Genomic DNA, 17,786 nt, shown 5'->3' with positions numbered 1-17,786 from the left:
CAAAGGTCCAGCCCCTGCCAGCCCCCCGCCCTTAATTAGGGTTTCGGTGCTAACGAAGCCGCCTCCCGCCCCAGCTTTTCACCTCGCTGTGCCTGCGCTGCAGGTCTCCCGCAGCCCTCCCGCAGCCGGAAACGCAATCCTGGGCGTCCGTCTGTCCGCCTGTCCCCAGCCAGCGCTGCCCGCGGGGCAGTGCCCAAGAGGGCAGAGCAGCCAGCTGTGCGCAGCTGGGTGGGCAGCGCGGCGGAGCGGGTGCCGGAGCCCACTTTGGGGCTCTCCAGCCCGGGCTCCCGCTCGCGTCCCGCCGCCCGCCCGGTGCTCCGGAGGTGATTGGGATCCCAAGAATGCTGGCGGAGCGCGGAGGGGGCAGTCGGACCGGCTGGATTGGTCCCAGCTGGTTTCTGTTTCCGACACTCAGACAGCAGCCCCAGGTCGCTCCGGCGGCTTTATCAACGCTGCCCTGCTCGGAGGCGCCCCGGCCCGGCTCCCCCCGAGCCCGGCCGCGCAGCACTGGCACTGGGGGGGCTCTGAGCAGCATCTCCAGCAACGCCACGCACCGTGCCGGCTGCTCATCACCCCTCGCCCCGGGGGACCGGTATCCACGGACAACCCCAAAGCGCTTCCCAAGGAGCGGCCGTGAGGACTGGGCTGTGGTCCCCATGCTGGTGGCACTGCGGCCCCCTCCCTGGGCACAGCAGGGCGACAGGGCAGCAAGGGCCTGGCATGGTTGCCAGGGTGGCAGGGTCCATCCCGCCAGCGGCTCGGTCACCTGAGGCCTATGTGGCAAGCGGGGGGTGCTGCCAACCCCACCCCGGCGGCACGACCCACCCACTCCGGCGCCCAATGGCACCCTTGGGTGAGCGTCCCGTGGGCACACGGCGGAGATGACCTCGGGAGCCTGCGAACGCGGCCCGCTGGCGCCAGCCCCCGCGGCGCTGCTCGCTGTTTGGACAGCTGCGGCCCCGCTGCCGTGACCCCGCCGCCGCCCCGGCCCCCCGCCAGCCCCTTCCGGCCCCGGGCCCCCTCCCACTGCGGGCTGCAGCAGCTCTGCCGTCCAGGCGCCCCTCGGCCCGCCCCGCCAGAGGCCAAGAGCACCCAGGCACCGACACCCTGGCACTTCAGTCACACAGGGCACCCAGGCACCGACACCATGGCACTTCAGTCACACAGGGCACCCAGGCACCGACACCATGGCACTTCAGTCACAGGGAGCACCCAGACACCGACACCATGGCACTTCAGTCACACAGGGCACCCAGGCACCGACACCATGGCACTTCAGTCACAGGGGGAGCCCAGGCACCGACACCATGGCACTTCAGTCACACAGGGCACCCAGACACCGACACCATGGCACTTCAGTCACAGGGAGCACCCAGACACCGACACCATGGCACTTCAGTCACACAGGGCACCCAGGCACCGACACCATGGCACTTCAGTCACAGGGGGAGCCCAGGCACCGACACCATGGCACTTCAGTCACACAGGGCACCCAGGCACCGACACCATGGCACTTCAGTCACACAGGGCACCCGGGCACCGACACCATGGCACTTCAGTCACACAGGGCACCCAGGCACCGACACCATGGCACTTCAGTCACAGGGAGCACCCAGGCACCGACACCCTGGCACTTCAGTCACAGGGAGCACCCAGGCACCGACACCCTGGCACTTCAGTCACACAGGGCACCCAGGCACCGACACCATGGCACTTCAGTCACAGGGGGAGCCCAGGCACCGACACCATGGCACTTCAGTCACACAGGGCACCCAGGCACCGACACCATGGCACTTCAGTCACACAGGGCACCCGGGCACCGACACCATGGCACTTCAGTCACAGGGAGCACCCAGGCACCGACACCCTGGCACTTCAGTCACAGGGAGCACCCAGACACCAACACCATGGCACTTCAGTCACACAGGGCACCCAGGCACCGACACCATGGCACTTCAGTCACAGGGAGCACCCAGGCACCGACACCCTGGCACTTCAGTCACAGGGAGCACCCAGGCACCGACACCCTGGCACTTCAGTCACACAGGGCACCCAGGCACCGACACCATGGCACTTCAGTCACACAGGGCACCCAGGAACCGACACCATGGCACTTCAGTCACACAGGGCACCCAGGCACCGACACCATGGCACTTCAGTCACACAGGGCACCCAGGCACCGACACCATGGCACTTCAGTCACAGGGAGCACCCAGGCACCGACACCATGGCACTTCAGTCACACAGGGCACCCAGGCACCGACACCATGGCACTTCAGTCACAGGGAGCACCCAGGCACCGACACCATGGCACTTCAGTCACAGGGAGCACCCAGACACCGACACCATGGCACTTCAGTCACACAGGGCACCCAGGCACCGACACCCTGGCACTTCAGTCACACAGGGCACCCAGGCACCGACACCATGGCACTTCAGTCACACAGGGCACCCAGGCACCGACACCATGGCACTTCAGTCACAGGGAGCACCCAGGCACCGACACCATGGCACTTCAGTCACACAGGGCACCCAGGCACCGACACCATGGCACTTCAGTCACACAGGGCACCCAGGCACCGACACCATGGCACTTCAGTCACACAGGGCACCCAGGCACCGACACCATGGCACTTCAGTCACAGGGAGCACCCAGACACCAACACCATGGCACTTCAGTCACAGGGGGAACCCAGGCACCGACACCATGGCACTTCAGTCACAGGGAGCACCCAGACACCGACACCATGGCACTTCAGTCACACAGGGCACCCAGGCACCGACACCATGGCACTTCAGTCACAGGGAGCACCCAGACACCGACACCATGGCACTTCAGTCACAGGGGGAGCCCAGGCACCGACACCATGGCACTTCAGTCACACAGGGCACCCAGGCACCGACACCATGGCACTTCAGTCACACAGGGCACCCGGGCACCGACACCATGGCACTTCAGTCACACAGGGCACCCAGGCACCGACACCATGGCACTTCAGTCACAGGGGGAGCCCAGGCACCGACACCATGGCACTTCAGTCACACAGGGCACCCAGGCACCGACACCATGGCACTTCAGTCACACAGGGCACCCGGGCACCGACACCATGGCACTTCAGTCACACAGGGCACCCAGGCACCGACACCATGGCACTTCAGTCACACAGGGCACCCAGGCACCGACACCATGGCACTTCAGTCACAGGGAGCACCCAGGCACCGACACCCTGGCACTTCAGTCACAGGGAGCACCCAGGCACCGACACCCTGGCACTTCAGTCACACAGGGCACCCAGGCACCGACACCATGGCACTTCAGTCACACAGGGCACCCAGGAACCGACACCATGGCACTTCAGTCACACAGGGCACCCAGGCACCGACACCATGGCACTTCAGTCACAGGGAGCACCCAGACACCAACACCCTGGCACTTCAGTCACACAGGGCACCCAGGCACCGACACCATGGCACTTCAGTCACAGGGAGCACCCAGGCACCGACACCATGGCACTTCAGTCACACAGGGCACCCAGGCACCGACACCATGGCACTTCAGTCACAGGGAGCACCCAGGCACCGACACCATGGCACTTCAGTCACACAGGGCACCCAGGCACCGACACCATGGCACTTCAGTCACAGGGAGCACCCAGACACCGACACCATGGCACTTCAGTCACACAGGGCACCCAGGCACCGACACCATGGCACTTCAGTCACACAGGGCACCCAGGCACCGACACCATGGCACTTCAGTCACACAGGGCACCCAGACACCAACACCATGGCACTTCAGTCACACAGGGCACCCAGACACCAACACCATGGCACTTCAGTCACAGGGGGAACCCAGGCACCGACACCCTGGCACTTCAGTCACAGGGAGCACGTGGGCACCGACACCATGGCACTTCAGTCACACAGGGCACCCAGGCACTGACACCATGGCACTTCAGTCACAGGGAGCACCCAGGCACCGACACCCTGGCACTTCAGTCACAGGGAGCACGTGGGCACCGACACCATGGCACTTCAGTCACAGGGAGCACGTGGGCACCGACACCATGGCACTTCAGTCACAGGGAGCACGTGGGCACCGACACCATGGCACTTCAGTCACACGGGGCACCCAGGCACCAACAGCATGGCACTTCAGTCACACGGGGCACCCAGGCACCGACACCCTGGCACTTCAGTCACAGGGAGCACGTGGGCACCGACACCATGGCACTTCAGTCACAGGGGGCACCCAGGCACCGACACCATGGCACTTCAGTCAGGGGGCACCCGAGCACCGACACCATGGCACTTCAGTCACAGGGAGCACCCAGGCACCGACACCCTGGCACTTCAGTCACAGGGAGCACGTGGGCACCGACACCATGGCACTTCAGTCACAGGGAGCACGTGGGCACCGACACCATGGCACTTCAGTCACACAGGGCACCCAGGCACCGACACCATGGCACTTCAGTCACAGGGAGCACATGGGCACCGACACCATGGCACTTCAGTCACACAGGGCACCCAGGCACCGACACCATGGCACTTCAGTCACAGGGAGCACCCAGGCACCGACACCATGGCACTTCAGTCACACAGGGCACCCAGGCACCGACACCATGGCACTTCAGTCACAGGGGGAACCCAGGCACCGACACCATGGCACTTCAGTCACAGGGGGAACCCAGGCACCGACACCATGGCACTTCAGTCACACAGGGCACCCAGGCACCGACACCATGGCACTTCAGTCACACAGGGCACCCAGGCACCGACACCATGGCACTTCAGTCACACAGGGCACCCAGGCACTGACACCATGGCACTTCAGTCACACAGGGCACCCAGGCACTGACACCATGGCACTTCAGTCACACAGGGCACCCAGGCACCGACACCATGGCACTTCAGTCACACAGGGCACCCAGGCACCGACACCATGGCACTTCAGTCACAGGGAGCACGTGGGCACCGACACCATGGCACTTCAGTCACACAGGGCACCCAGGCACTGACACCATGGCACTTCAGTCACACAGGGCACCCAGGCACTGACACCATGGCACTTCAGTCACACAGGGCACCCAGGCACCGACACCATGGCACTTCAGTCACAGGGGGAACCCAGGCACCGACACCATGGCACTTCAGTCACACGGGGCACCCGGGCACTGACACCATGGCACTTCAGTCACAGGGAGCACGTGGGCACCGACACCATGGCACTTCAGTCACACACGGCACCCAGGCACCGACACCATGGCACTTCAGTCACACAGGGCACCCAGGCACCGACACCCTGGCACTTCAGTTACAGAGGACACCTGGGGACCAGTGCCATGGCACTTCAGTTACAGAGGGCACCAACACCATGGCATGCTGTCACAGGGAACCTGGGGTGCCTCTTCCCTGCCCCCTCCATGCTCTGCCTTTCCTCCAGGCAGGCCTCTGGCACCTCCTCCCCCTTTGAGACCTTTTGGGGGGGCGCAGATCAGTCAGCGAACAATATCCCAGCTCCCTGGCACCCCACAGGGACAGAAGCCCCTGGCCATGAGGTGGCATCCCCCAGCCGAGCAGCGGACGGTGGTGTGGGCGCTGGCAGGGTGCTCTTGGCCCCACAGCGGAGGGCACAGCGCAGGGCACAGTGGGCAGCGTCCACGCTGGCGGCCCCGGAGGCTGGCTGGCTCCTCGGCCGAGCGGGAGGGCGGCAGGAAAGGGAAGGAGCTGAGCGGGAAGAATGGCAGGAAGTGCTGATTTACCCTGAGTGTCCCTGAGGAAGGGCAGGGCACGGCTCCGGCACAGTCCGGCCACCACCCCAACACCCACCCAGGGGCTCCCAGCTGGCAGCCAGAGGGGGACACCAGCCCCAAACTGGGACCCTGGGGGGTGGCTGCAGCTGAGGCCAGGGGTTCCCCAGAGCCTGGCTGAGCTCAAGCCCAACCTGTTTCCGAGGATGGCTCCTGAGAACCAGCCCAGGACCACCATGGCTCAAGTGGGTCCTCCCCCACCTCCCCAGCGGCACAGGAGCACCCAGCCAGGCTCAAGAGGCCTAGAGAGTCAACTCCACACCCTGCCAGACAGGACTGCAGCTGGGCCAGGGGCACCAGACCCTGCTCCTGAGTGGGCTGTGACCCCTCTCAGTGGTGCTGAGCAGAAGACGGGGCTCAGCACGACCCTGCTGGGCTTGGCATAACCTTGCAGCAAAGATCCCACATGCCACCTTCCCCCAGTGCTGCTCATCTCCAGGGTGCCCTGCTGGGTACCAGTAGCTTCAGCCCCCAAACCCTGCCTGGGCAGCAGCCACAGCCCCATGCTCCCCCATTCTGGCCAGGTCCCGTGGGGCCACGGTACCAGGGAGGCCTGGCACCTGTGCTCTGTCGTCACTGGCACAGGCATGGGCAAGATGTGGAGGGCACAAGGGGAGAAAACAAATTTGCCAAGGAAAGCCACAGTGCCACGCTGGGCAGCTGTGGCCCTTTTCCTACCCTGGGGTGCTGAGCCTGGCTCTCAACCTGGGCAGCAGCAAGGCTGGAAGCCAGCGGGCGCCACCCTGCCATGGACACCCTGCCCCATGGCTGCACACCATGGGGACAGCCACGTCCCTGCCCCCGGGCAAGGTGAGCTCTGCTGCCCGGGCGAGCTGCTTCCCCCAGCCAGCCCCCCCTGACCCCAGCCGGGCGGCCTTTGCCAGCGCTCGGTACCTCTGGGCTTGCCGTTCATGGCGGGCAGAGCGTCGCCCCCGGGCTGGGCTCGGCGGCTGGGCGGCCCGTGGCTCTCTCATGCCTGTCCGTCTGTCCGTCTGCCTGCAGCGCTGCGTGCGGGGCCCGGGGCCGGCAGGGCTCCCCCCGGGCCGCAGTCTCCTCCCACGCTTCCCCTTGCCCGCGGCTGACATCACCGCCCAGCACCACGGGCTGGGCACGGCGGGAGGCGGCAGGACGAGGGACAGACGGACACTCGTCCTTCTCGGAGACAGGAGACCTCACCAGCCCTGGCTGCCCCAGGAGCAGGGGTGGCACAGCTCAGTCCCCATCCTTCCCTCCCCACCACCCCCATGGGAAAACTGAGGCACGGAGAGATGGGAGGGGACCCCACTGTGGTGCCAAGTCCCGCCTCCCCCAGCCCTGCTCTGGGTTTTAAAGCAGAATGGGACAGGCTGCAGCCCAGGCTGGGCACTGCAGTGTCCCCCACCAGCCATGCCAGCCTTGCGCCAGCCAGTCCCCTGTGCGGCTGCTCCCCTCAGAGACTCCCTTCCAGGTATCCACCGTGGCTTTGATGTGGGCATCCCCATGGCCACCCTGTACCCCCCTACACCCCCAGTTTTTGTCATGTGGGTCTCCAGAGCCTGGGAGGGGCTGGCTCCAGCCTGGGCTTCCTTGGAGGGATCTCCAAAGATGCTGGGTGCCCTTCCTACATGGATGCCCCCATGCCCACAGGGGTCCACCTGACCTCCATTCCAACTCCAGCAGCTGGCAGCACCTCATGGGCACCACAACACCCTGCTTGGGACATAGGGATGCCCTACACAACCAGGAGATTCTGTGGCTATAGCTCTGTAGCTCCCTGCACAGGTCTTGGCCCTGAGGCACCCAGCACTGACAGCCCTCTCCCAGCTGCCATGGAGGAGGTTGGAGCAGCCAGCTCCATCCAAGCTGGGACCAGCTGCTGTCACCACGTCACCGGGGCAGGAAGGGACACCTCCCTCCCAGGCTCCTTTCCTGTTTGCTGCTGCTTTTAGAGCGAGGTCAGGCCAGGTTCAGCAGGAAAAACTTGGGGTAGCATCGTGGAGGGGTTTGCCTGCTCCCGAGGAGGCTGAGCCAGTTGTGGGAGCACTGCCACAGCCCAGAGCTGGTCCCACAGCCAGTAGATAAGGAAGGAGAAGCACCTGGGACACCTGGTAGGGTGGCACAGTCTGCCTGCCATGGGCAAGGTGGAGCTTGCAGCAGTGTCACCCTCTCATCCTGGTGCCTAAGTGGGGGGGTGCCCAGCACTAGCCCCATTGGGAGATCAGGGGCCCCAGAGGACCATCCCAGGACTGCCAAACCTGCATCGCAGAATGGTTTGTTTGGGGTGGAGGGGACCTCAAAGCTCATCCAGTGCCACTCCCCTGCCATGGGCAGAGACACCTCCCACCAGCCCAGGTTGTTCAAGGCCTCATTCAGCCTGGCCCTGAACACTTCCAGGAAGGGGGCAGGCACACCCTCCCTGGGCAACCTGTGCCAGGGTCTCACCAGAGGCCAATGGAAGGATCTTGTTGCCCACCTGCATCCCTGACACGGGCATGGAGAGGAGCCAGCAGCCTGGCACACCCAAAGTGTGGTGAGGAGGGATCCACCTCCACACCAGCCCTCCAGAGCTTGCATGAGGACCACACGTAGGGGAGATACATCCCCCCAGCATGGGGCAGTGCCCTGCCCTGGGGGCTGCTGTGGGCAGGGGACTTGCCAGCCCCTGCTGCTTGTGCCAGGGCTGGAAGGCACTGCTCCTGGCAGTGCCCCGGGACTGGCTGGGCTCCTGCAGAGCCTCTGCTGCGCTGGCAGCCATGCGGAGCCGGTGTCCGGCGGGCGGCCAGGCGCCGTGCCCGCAGTGCCAGCCCCTGCCAGCTCGTTTGTTCTCATTAAAGGTTAACGAGAGCCACACTGAAGCTGCCGGCAGAGGCATTCTCAGGTGCCACACAGAGTGAAGGGACGCCCAGGCTTCCCTACCAGGAGGGTGCCAGCCAGGCCATGCCACCTGGGGAGGACCCTGCCTCTTCTTGGCAGTGTCTGCGGGCACATAAAGGGCCACGGGGCAGCTGGGGCAGTGCAGGAAAGCTGCCTGGCACAACATCCTGGGCACCACCCATGGGGATGCCCCTAGGAGAAGCAGGAGGTGGGGTTGAGCACTTCAGAGCTTGGAAGAGGATGCCAGAGGTAGCCATGGGACATCTCCAAGCAGCTCCCAGCACCCTGCACAGCCCTCAGCAGGGCTTGCCTGCGTGGAGACACCTTGCCAGGGGAGGGCAGAGGAAGGGCACAAGCTGTGCCAGTGCTGCCAGGCCTGGGCACTAATTGAGTTAAATAAATCACTGTCCCCTGGCAGGGCCAGGGCCAGGGGCAGGCACGGGGAGAGGGACAGCCTGATGACCACGCAGGCTGCTGGTCACCTCCCCCAGCTCAGGGATGTCCCTGCAGGCTCAGCAGCTGCCTCCACCCTCCCACGCAGCAGGGCTGTGGGTGGAACCTCTCCTGCATGCCCCCTGTGGGGTGTCCCAGTCAGGCCGGGCCTGAGGAGCTGACCCCAGCACCCCGAGCCCAGCTCAGCAGCTGGACACACAGGCAGGATCCTGCCTGGGCAGCCATGCCCAGACCCGGGGGTACAGCCACTGCCGGGCCTGGGCAGGCACAGCCCAACTCCAGGCAATCCAAGAGGGCATTCCCATCGCCCAGCCCTCCATGGCACACCAGAGACCCCACAGCCTGCAGAACTGAGTCCTGGGGAGGCTTGCTGGGGGCTCCCTTCTGCCCCTGGGACCACCAGCACCACGGCTGTGCCCATCCAGCATCACTCGTTCTCTGGAGGTGCCACCAGCCCCAGGAGCACATTCCCCTGGTGACACCAGCACCCAAGGCCAAGGTGATGAAGAAGCTACTTCAGGCAGTTTGCAGGCAAGTAGTGCCTGGACACCCTTGCACGGCAGGGAAGGGCACAGGCCAGCCTCAGCAGGTGCCTAGTGGGCAGGAATCACCACTGGGCAAAGGGGGCTGGGGAGATGAGTGCCAGTGCGTAGGCACCAACCTGGTGAGCACCTGAAGAGCTCCTGGCCATGAGGGAGACCCTAGCTGGGGGCAGGAGGTGACAATTCTGCCAAGAAGATTCACCCTCAGGGCTGGGAGGAGAACCAAGGGACTGGTGGCCAGGCAGGGGCCAGTCCTGGTCGGGGGGATGCAGATGTCAACCCCACCATAGTCTCATGGCTGACCCCTCAGATGTTAGTCCCACCACAGCTGACCCCTCGGGTCACCCCCCCAGTGTCCCACAGCTGCCCCCTCCGACTTCTGCTCCTTGCAGAGTGCAGCAGGGGCAGCTCCACAGCCTGCTGGCAGCCCAAGGCCCGCCCAGCGCTGGGTTTTCCCTGCAGGGTTGATGTCCCGAGGGCTGGAGCAGGACCAGCTCTTGTGCCAAGCCAGGCTCTACCCACAGCCAGGCTGGCACCGAGGCCACCAGCGGCATCCCTTGCCGGAGGGACCAGGCACCCTGCATCCAGGCAGCGGCAGAGTGCTGGAGACCTGCCCCCGCGGTGCCCACGGGCAGCAGCAGCCCTGCCCCCACGGTGCCCATGGGCAGCAGCAGCAGCAGAGCTATAAATGGCAGCCCTATAAATAACCCGAGCCGGGCCCAGGGCTCAGCCCAGCTGTGGCCTCTGCCTGCAGACACAGCCCAGGGGCTGCCCTCGCCCTGCCCTGGGGACCCTGAATGCCAGCTCCCTGCCCACGCTGGGGCTTCTGGGTCCTGACCTTTCGGTCCGAGCCGTGGCAGGAGCAGTGACATGCCTGCCTCTCCTCAGCCATCAGCCCAGCCTGGTGACCAGCATGGTGGCAGCCCTGAGGGATGTCCCCATGCCCCATCCCAGCTCCTCTCAGGGCCTGTCCCAGGCACCCTTTGACAACCTGGGCTGCAGATTCTTGGGCAAAGCAGGAGAGCCTTGGGGAGGGTTTGGAAGGAGATGCCCCAATCCCTCCCATCATCCATGCTGCAGGTCAGCAGCCCCCTCCTGGCTGCACCCCAACACCCACCCCATCAGCTGCCCATCCCAGCACCCCCATCCCTGCCCTGCCCATCTCTCGGTGCATTCCCACTTTCAACCCCACCACACCACGTCCTCCACAAGGGTTCAGCCACCATTACCCCAGGTCCCACCACTGCTCCTCTCCCCCCACAGGACCTCCACCAGCCGAGAGTGGGCAGCAGTGGCGACACCAAGTCCTGCTGCAGCGTCACAGCGTCACGTCCCAGCCCTGCTCGGGCAGGGCAGCAGAGCTGCTCCTCAGCCACCAGCCTCGGCCAGCCTGGGGCTTACAGCAAGGCCAGGACCTGCTGGTGGCCTCAGCAAGTCTCTGCTGGGACTGTGGCAGGGGCAGAGCTGGCAGGGGCTGTTCAAGCTGGGCGGAGGTGCGGTGAGGAAGGAGTTAATGGTGTGAGGCCTTCCCCAGCACTTCTTGGCAGGCTGGGGAGGGCTGGGAGACAGCAGGATCGGGCCAGCAACAAAGGGGATCTGTCTCCTTAACTCCTGCAGGCATTCCTCCCCCCATGCCCAGGAGGAGGTGGCAGCACCCAGCTGACCAAGAGCACCCAGGTCCCCCAGGACTGCCCCTCGGCATCCTGCTTGGGTGCAAGGGGTGTGAGTGGGGCAGGTGGGCAACAGCCTTTCCCCTGGCACTGATGGCTCTGGTGTCCCGCAGGTGCTTGGGCAGGGCCCTATATGGGCACAGGCATTGTGCCCGCTGTCCCCCTGTGCCCGCTGTCCCCGTGTGCCTGTTGTAGCCCTGTGCCTGATGTATCCTGTGCCCGCTGTCCCCCCGTGCCCGCTGTCCCCCTGTGCCTGCTGTCGCAGTGTCTGCTGTCCGCTGTGCCCACTGTTGCCCTGTGCCTCTTGTATCCCCGTGCTTACTGTCCCTGTGACTGCTGTCCCTCTATACCCACTGTCCCCCCGTGCCCACTGTCCCCCCTGTGCCTGCTGTCCCCTTGTGCCCACTGTGCCCTGCGCCTGCTGTCCCCCTGCCCGGCTGTCCCGAGGGACACGGGCTGCGCACGGCTCAGCCACTATCTCCTCCACGGCGCAAAACCAGGGCCACTACCCCACACCCGGCAGCGAGGCGGCGGCTGCAGGACCTCACACTCCCCAGCCAGGGGCTGCGGGGACACCGGGCGACACTGGCGGGGGTTGCCCACCCGGTGACATTGGTGGGTGGTGCCCGCCCGGTGACATTGGTGGAGGGTGCCCGCCCCGCCACGCCGCGGTCCGGCGGCTCCTTCCCCGGGCGTGCCGGGTGCAGGGTGTGGAGCAGCTGTGCCAGCCACGGGGCCGGGGTGGCGGAGCGGAGCCCCACGTCCCCATCCCCACCCTCCCCGCCGTGCTCCTTCGGGTGCCCGGTGCGGGGCCGGGCGGCGGGTGGCAGACGAGGACGCTGGCAGGCGGCGGCAGGCTGCGACGTGGCCCCCCCCAGGGTGTAGCCCTCCCCAAGCCCCCCGGCCCCGCTCCCCCCTCGCCTGTTCCCCGCCCGCCACCGGCGCGGCCCGAGCGGGGCGCGGGGCTGCGAGCGGCACTCACATGTCCCGGGAGAGGCGGGGGGCGACAGCGGGCCCGGCTCGGTGCATCCCCTTTGTTCCACTCCCATGGACCGGGAGCAAGCGGCGAGTCCGTGCGGCTCTTGGCAGCGCCCACCCCGGGGCTCTCCATGGAAACGCGGAGCCATGTGATCGGCGCAGGAAACCGCCAGCGCACGGCGCCGCCGCGGCCTGCGCCGGGCACGCAGCGACACCCCCGCCGCCACCGGCACCGGCACCGGCACCGGCACCGGTGCTGACACCCCACTGACACCGGCACCGGCACCGGCACCGGCACCGGTGCTGACACCCCACTGACACCGGCACCGGCACTGACACCGGCACCGGTGCTGACACCCCACTGACACCGGCACCGGCACCGGCACCGGTGCTGACACCCCACTGACACCGGCACCGGCACCGGCACCGGCACCGGTGCTGACACCCCACTGACACCGGCACCGGCACCGGCACCGGCACCGGTGCTGACACCCCACTGACACCGGCACCGGCACTGACACCGGCACCGGTGCTGACACCCCACTGACACCGGCACCGGCACTGGCACCAGCACTGACACTGACACTGACACCGCCACCGGCACCGGCACTGACACCGCCACCGGTGCTGACACCCCACTGACACCGGCACCGGCACTGACACCGGCACTGACACCCCACTGACACCGCCACCGGCACCGCCACCGGCACCGGTGCTGACACCCCACTGACACCGGCACCGGCACTGACACCGGCACCGGCACCGGCACTGACACCGGCACCGGTGCTGACACCCCACTGACACCGGCACCGACACCGGCACCGCCACCGGCACCGGTGCTGACACCCCACTGACACCGGCACCGCCACCGGCACTGACACCGGCACCGGTGCTGACACCCCACTGACACTGGCACTGCCACCAGCACCGGCACTGACACCGGCACCGGTGCTGACACCCCACTGACACCGCCACAGGCATCGGCACTGACACCGGCACCGCCACCGGCACTGGTGCTGACACCCCACTGACACCGCCACCGGCACCGGCACTGACACCGGCACCGGCACTGACACCGGCACCGGCGCCGACACCCCACTGACACCGGCACCGGCACTGACACCGGCACCGGTGCTGACACCCCACTGACACCGGCACCGGCACCGGCACCGGTGCTGACACCCCACTGACACCGGCACCGGCACCGGCACCGGCACCGGTGCTGACACCCCACTGACACCGGCACCGGCACTGACACCGGCACCGGTGCTGACACCCCACTGACACCGGCACCGGCACCGGCACCGGTGCTGACACCCCCACTGACACCGGCACCGGCACCGGCACCGGCACCGGTGCTGACACCCCACTGACACCGGCACCGGCACCGGCACCGGCACCGGTGCTGACACCCCACTGACACCGGCACCGGCACTGACACCGGCACCGGTGCTGACACCCCACTGACACCGGCACCGGCACTGGCACCAGCACTGACACTGACACTGACACCGCCACCGGCACCGGCACTGACACCGCCACCGGTGCTGACACCCCACTGACACCGGCACCGGCACTGACACCGGCACTGACACCCCACTGACACCGCCACCGGCACCGCCACCGGCACCGGTGCTGACACCCCACTGACACCGGCACCGGCACTGACACCGGCACCGGCACCGGCACTGACACCGGCACCGGTGCTGACACCCCACTGACACCGGCACCGACACCGGCACCGCCACCGGCACCGGTGCTGACACCCCACTGACACCGGCACCGCCACCGGCACTGACACCGGCACCGGTGCTGACACCCCACTGACACTGGCACTGCCACCAGCACCGGCACTGACACCGGCACCGGTGCTGACACCCCACTGACACCGCCACAGGCATCGGCACTGACACCGGCACCGCCACCGGCACTGGTGCTGACACCCCACTGACACCGCCACCGGCACCGGCACTGACACCGGCACCGGCACTGACACCGGCACCGGCGCCGACACCCCACTGACACCGGCACCGGCACTGACACCCCACCGACACCGGCACCGACACCAACACCGGCACTGGTACTGACAGCCCACTGACACCGGCACCGCCGCCAGCACTGGCACTGGTGCTGACACCCCACTGGTACCAGCACCAGCATTGGCACCGGTACTGACATCCCACTGACACCGGCACTGGCACTGGTGCTGACACCCCGCTGACACCTATACCAGCACTGACATTCCACTGACACGGGCACTGGCACTGGTGCTGACACCCCACTGATACCAGCACCGGCACTGGCACAGGTACTGACATCCCACTGACACTGGCACTGGTGCTGACACTGGCATTGACACCAGCACTGGCACTGGCACTTGTACTGACATCCCACTGACACTGGCACTGGTGCTGACACTGGCATTGACACCAGCACTGGCACTGGCACTTGTACTGACATCCCACTGACACTGGCACTGGCACTGGTGCTGACACTGGCATTGACACCAGCACCGGCACTGGCACTTGTGCTGACACCCCACTGACACTGACACCAGCACTGACATCCCACTGACACCGGCACTGGCACTGGCACTGGTGCTGACACCCCACTGATACCAGCACCGGCACTGACATCCCACTGACACCGGCACTGGCACTGGTGCTGACACCGACACCAGCACTGACACCCCACTGACACCGACACCGCCACTGGGACCGGCTCCAGCACTGCCACGGCCACCCCCACTGCTACCAACACCAGCACCAACACTGCCACGGCAACCCCTACAGGCACTGCCACTGCCACTGCCATCCCTGCCCACACCGACACCCCCAGCACCCCAACCACTGACACCGGCATGACCACAGCCACCACTGACACAGCCACCAACAACACTGCCATGGCCACCACCCCCATCGCTCCCACCCATGGCCACCAATGACACCGCCATGGCCATCACCAGCACAGCCACCACCAACACATGCCACTGACACTACCATGACCTCCACTCCCACTGCTGACACCACCACAGCCACCACCACCACCATGGCTTGGCAGGGGCCTTGGCCCCACCAACTCAGCACATCAGCATTTTCTGGGGGTCCACCACTCCCAGCAAGAGCTGAAGCTGGAGCAAGCTGCCTGTGCCCTGTGCTTAGTCCTGCCAGGACAGGCAGCCTGTGCACGCTCCCGGGGGACGCTCGCTCAGCCCCCTGGCAGCCTGTTCCTGCCAGGAAAGCCAAGGCTGGAACCCCTCCAATGCTCCCACAGTCTCCCAGGCTGCAGCTCTCTCTAAACTCCACACATGCTGCAGCCCCCTGACAGCATCTCCAGGCAGTGGAGAGACATGAGGAGGGCTGAGCACTGGGGCAGAGGCAGAACCCAGCACCCTTGCTCTGAGCTGCACCTGGTGCCCTCACCACCACCACCACTTTCCAACCCCAGCTGTGGGGAGCAGGAGCTGTGCTCAAGCCTCTGACAGGCAGCAAGTCCACACTGGGGCAGCACCACCCCACCCTCCCTGTCCCTTTCAGCCTCCACAGGGCACAGAGGAGCTCTCCCAGTGTCCCAAGCCCAGGCGTGAGTGCAGGTTGCCAACCTGATGGGTGCTGTGCCGGCTTCCTCAGGGAGCATCATGAGCTGCCCTGGATCACATCCTGCCGGTCCAGGCCCTAAATCCTGACACCTTGGAGCACCCCTGGAGCTCCAGGTGGAGGGGAGGGATGAAGCCACACTTCTCCCCACTGTATCTGATGCCCCTTTCGTCCTCCTGCCCGCCCTAGATCCCACCAAGCTGACCCAATTTTAACTGGGGCTGCCGAGCCCTGCTGAGATGTCCCCCAGGCGAGGACCGGATGCTGCCAGCCCCACCATGGAGCTGCACTAATTAGGCCACAGCCACGTCTGGGAGCTCCGTGGGGCAGGGCAATGTCGATGACAAGGGGATCAGTGCACAGTGGTTGCCCTCCTGGGGTCACACCAGGGAGTGGAGAAATGCTGCCAAGGACACCTGGTGAGGAGCAGGCTCAGCTCCCAGCCCTTCCATGGCCTGGTTCCATGGGAAGAGCTCTGCAAAGATGCAGTTCCCATGGCCACCAGGGAAGAGCCAAACCAGGCAGGCAGGATGTGTGGATCCAGCCAGCCAGGTCCCAGCACCACACACTCCCTGTCACAGAATCACAGTCCTTGGAGATCACCAAGCACAAGCACTACCCCAGAGCTCACACTGCCACCACTGCTGCTGAGCCAGCACCGCTGAGCCACCTGCCTCAGCACCACATCCAGGCAGCTTTCAAACCCCACCAGAGCTGGGGGCTGCACCACCTCCCTGGGCAGCCTGGGGCAGTGCCTGACAGCCCTTGCTGGGGAGAGATTTTTCCTGATGTCCAACCTGACCTCCCCTGGCACAGCTGGAGGCTGTTTCCTCTCCTCCTGTTGCTTGTTGCTTGTGAGGAGAGACCAACCCCACCTCACACCAGGACTGCCCCCCTCATGCCTAGAGTGGTGATCACCACACCAGCTGTCAGGGCTTAATCTGCATGGATCATGTTGAGGGCTCAATGCCACCCACACCCTGTGGATGATGTCACCACCTTTCCCACCCCCAAGAGCTCTCCAAGGGCCCTTTAGCTCTTGCTGAGCATTGCTCAGCTCCCCTCTGGGGCTGCTCTTCTTCAGGCTCTCAGCCCCAGGGCTCTCAGCCTTTGCTCCTCCCAGAGCTGCTCCAGGCCCCTCAGCAGCTTTCCAGCCTCTGCTGGACTCTCTCAGCAGTTCTCTGTCCCTCCTGAACTGAGGAGCCCAGAACTGGACCCAGGACTCCAGATATGGCCTCACCAGGGCAGAGTGGAGGGGGGCAAAGAACCTCCCTTGCCCTGCTGGCCACTCTTCTGAATGCCCCCAAGACCCTCTTGGCCTCCTTGCCCTCAAGGACACATTGCTGGCTCATGGGGAACTTGCTGTCCCCAGCATTCCCAGGTCCTTCTCCATGGAGCTGCCCTCCAGCAGCTGCCCCTCAGCTGTGCTACTGCAGGAGGTTGCTCCTCCCCAGGGGCACCACCCTACACTTGCCCTGCTGAGCCCTGTGTCCCCCTGCAGACACAAAGAGCCCAGTGCTGGGGACAGCTGGGCTGCCTGCAGCTCTCCTAACCTCGGCCACATGCCCACCTGCTCTGCCAGCCTGGGCATGCCAAGCTAACCACTGCCTGTGCCAGGGCTGGGGCTGTGGCCCCACACAGGCTGTCCCAGGTCAGCGGGCACCTGCCCAGCACAGGGCAGCTTTGCCAGCAAAAGCCAGGGCAGGCTCCACACCCACAGCCCTGCAGCACCCCCTGGCCTGCTACTGCCCAACACCAGGCTGGTGCCCACTGGCAAGCAGGGGTTAAGCTTCCCAGCACGGACATGGACGCTGCTGGCCCCTGACCATGGGAGGAGGCTTCCCGGCAGCCCCTGCCAGCGCCGGGGGGCTGGGTGATAGT

The 17,786-nt window shown here is 65.8% G+C and overlaps 1 protein-coding gene across 4 annotated transcripts in view; it reads right to left on the bottom strand.

Annotated features, from left to right (window-relative positions):
• The window catches only part of RIPOR1 (RHO family interacting cell polarization regulator 1), a 42,500-nt gene that overhangs the window by 19,595 nt on the left and 5,119 nt on the right, over nt 1-17,786 (bottom strand). For 2 of the 4 annotated variants that reach the window (XM_054169940.1, XM_054169938.1), the window contains exon 1: nt 12,314-12,427. The exons of 1 other annotated variant lie outside the window; for it this stretch is intronic. In XM_054169940.1, the coding sequence (XP_054025915.1) occupies nt 12,314-12,380 (67 nt within the window). In that variant the 5' untranslated portion in view covers nt 12,381-12,427. Of the gene's footprint in view, nt 1-6,707; nt 6,997-12,313; nt 12,428-17,786 lie in introns of those variants that run through there. One more of the 4 variants, XM_054169937.1, reaches the window with a different exon arrangement.

Source organism: Dryobates pubescens, chromosome 19 (genome assembly GCF_014839835.1).
Source record: "Dryobates pubescens isolate bDryPub1 chromosome 19, bDryPub1.pri, whole genome shotgun sequence".
NCBI lineage: Eukaryota > Metazoa > Chordata > Aves > Piciformes > Picidae > Dryobates > Dryobates pubescens.
This window is presented reverse-complemented; position numbering and strand designations above follow the sequence as displayed.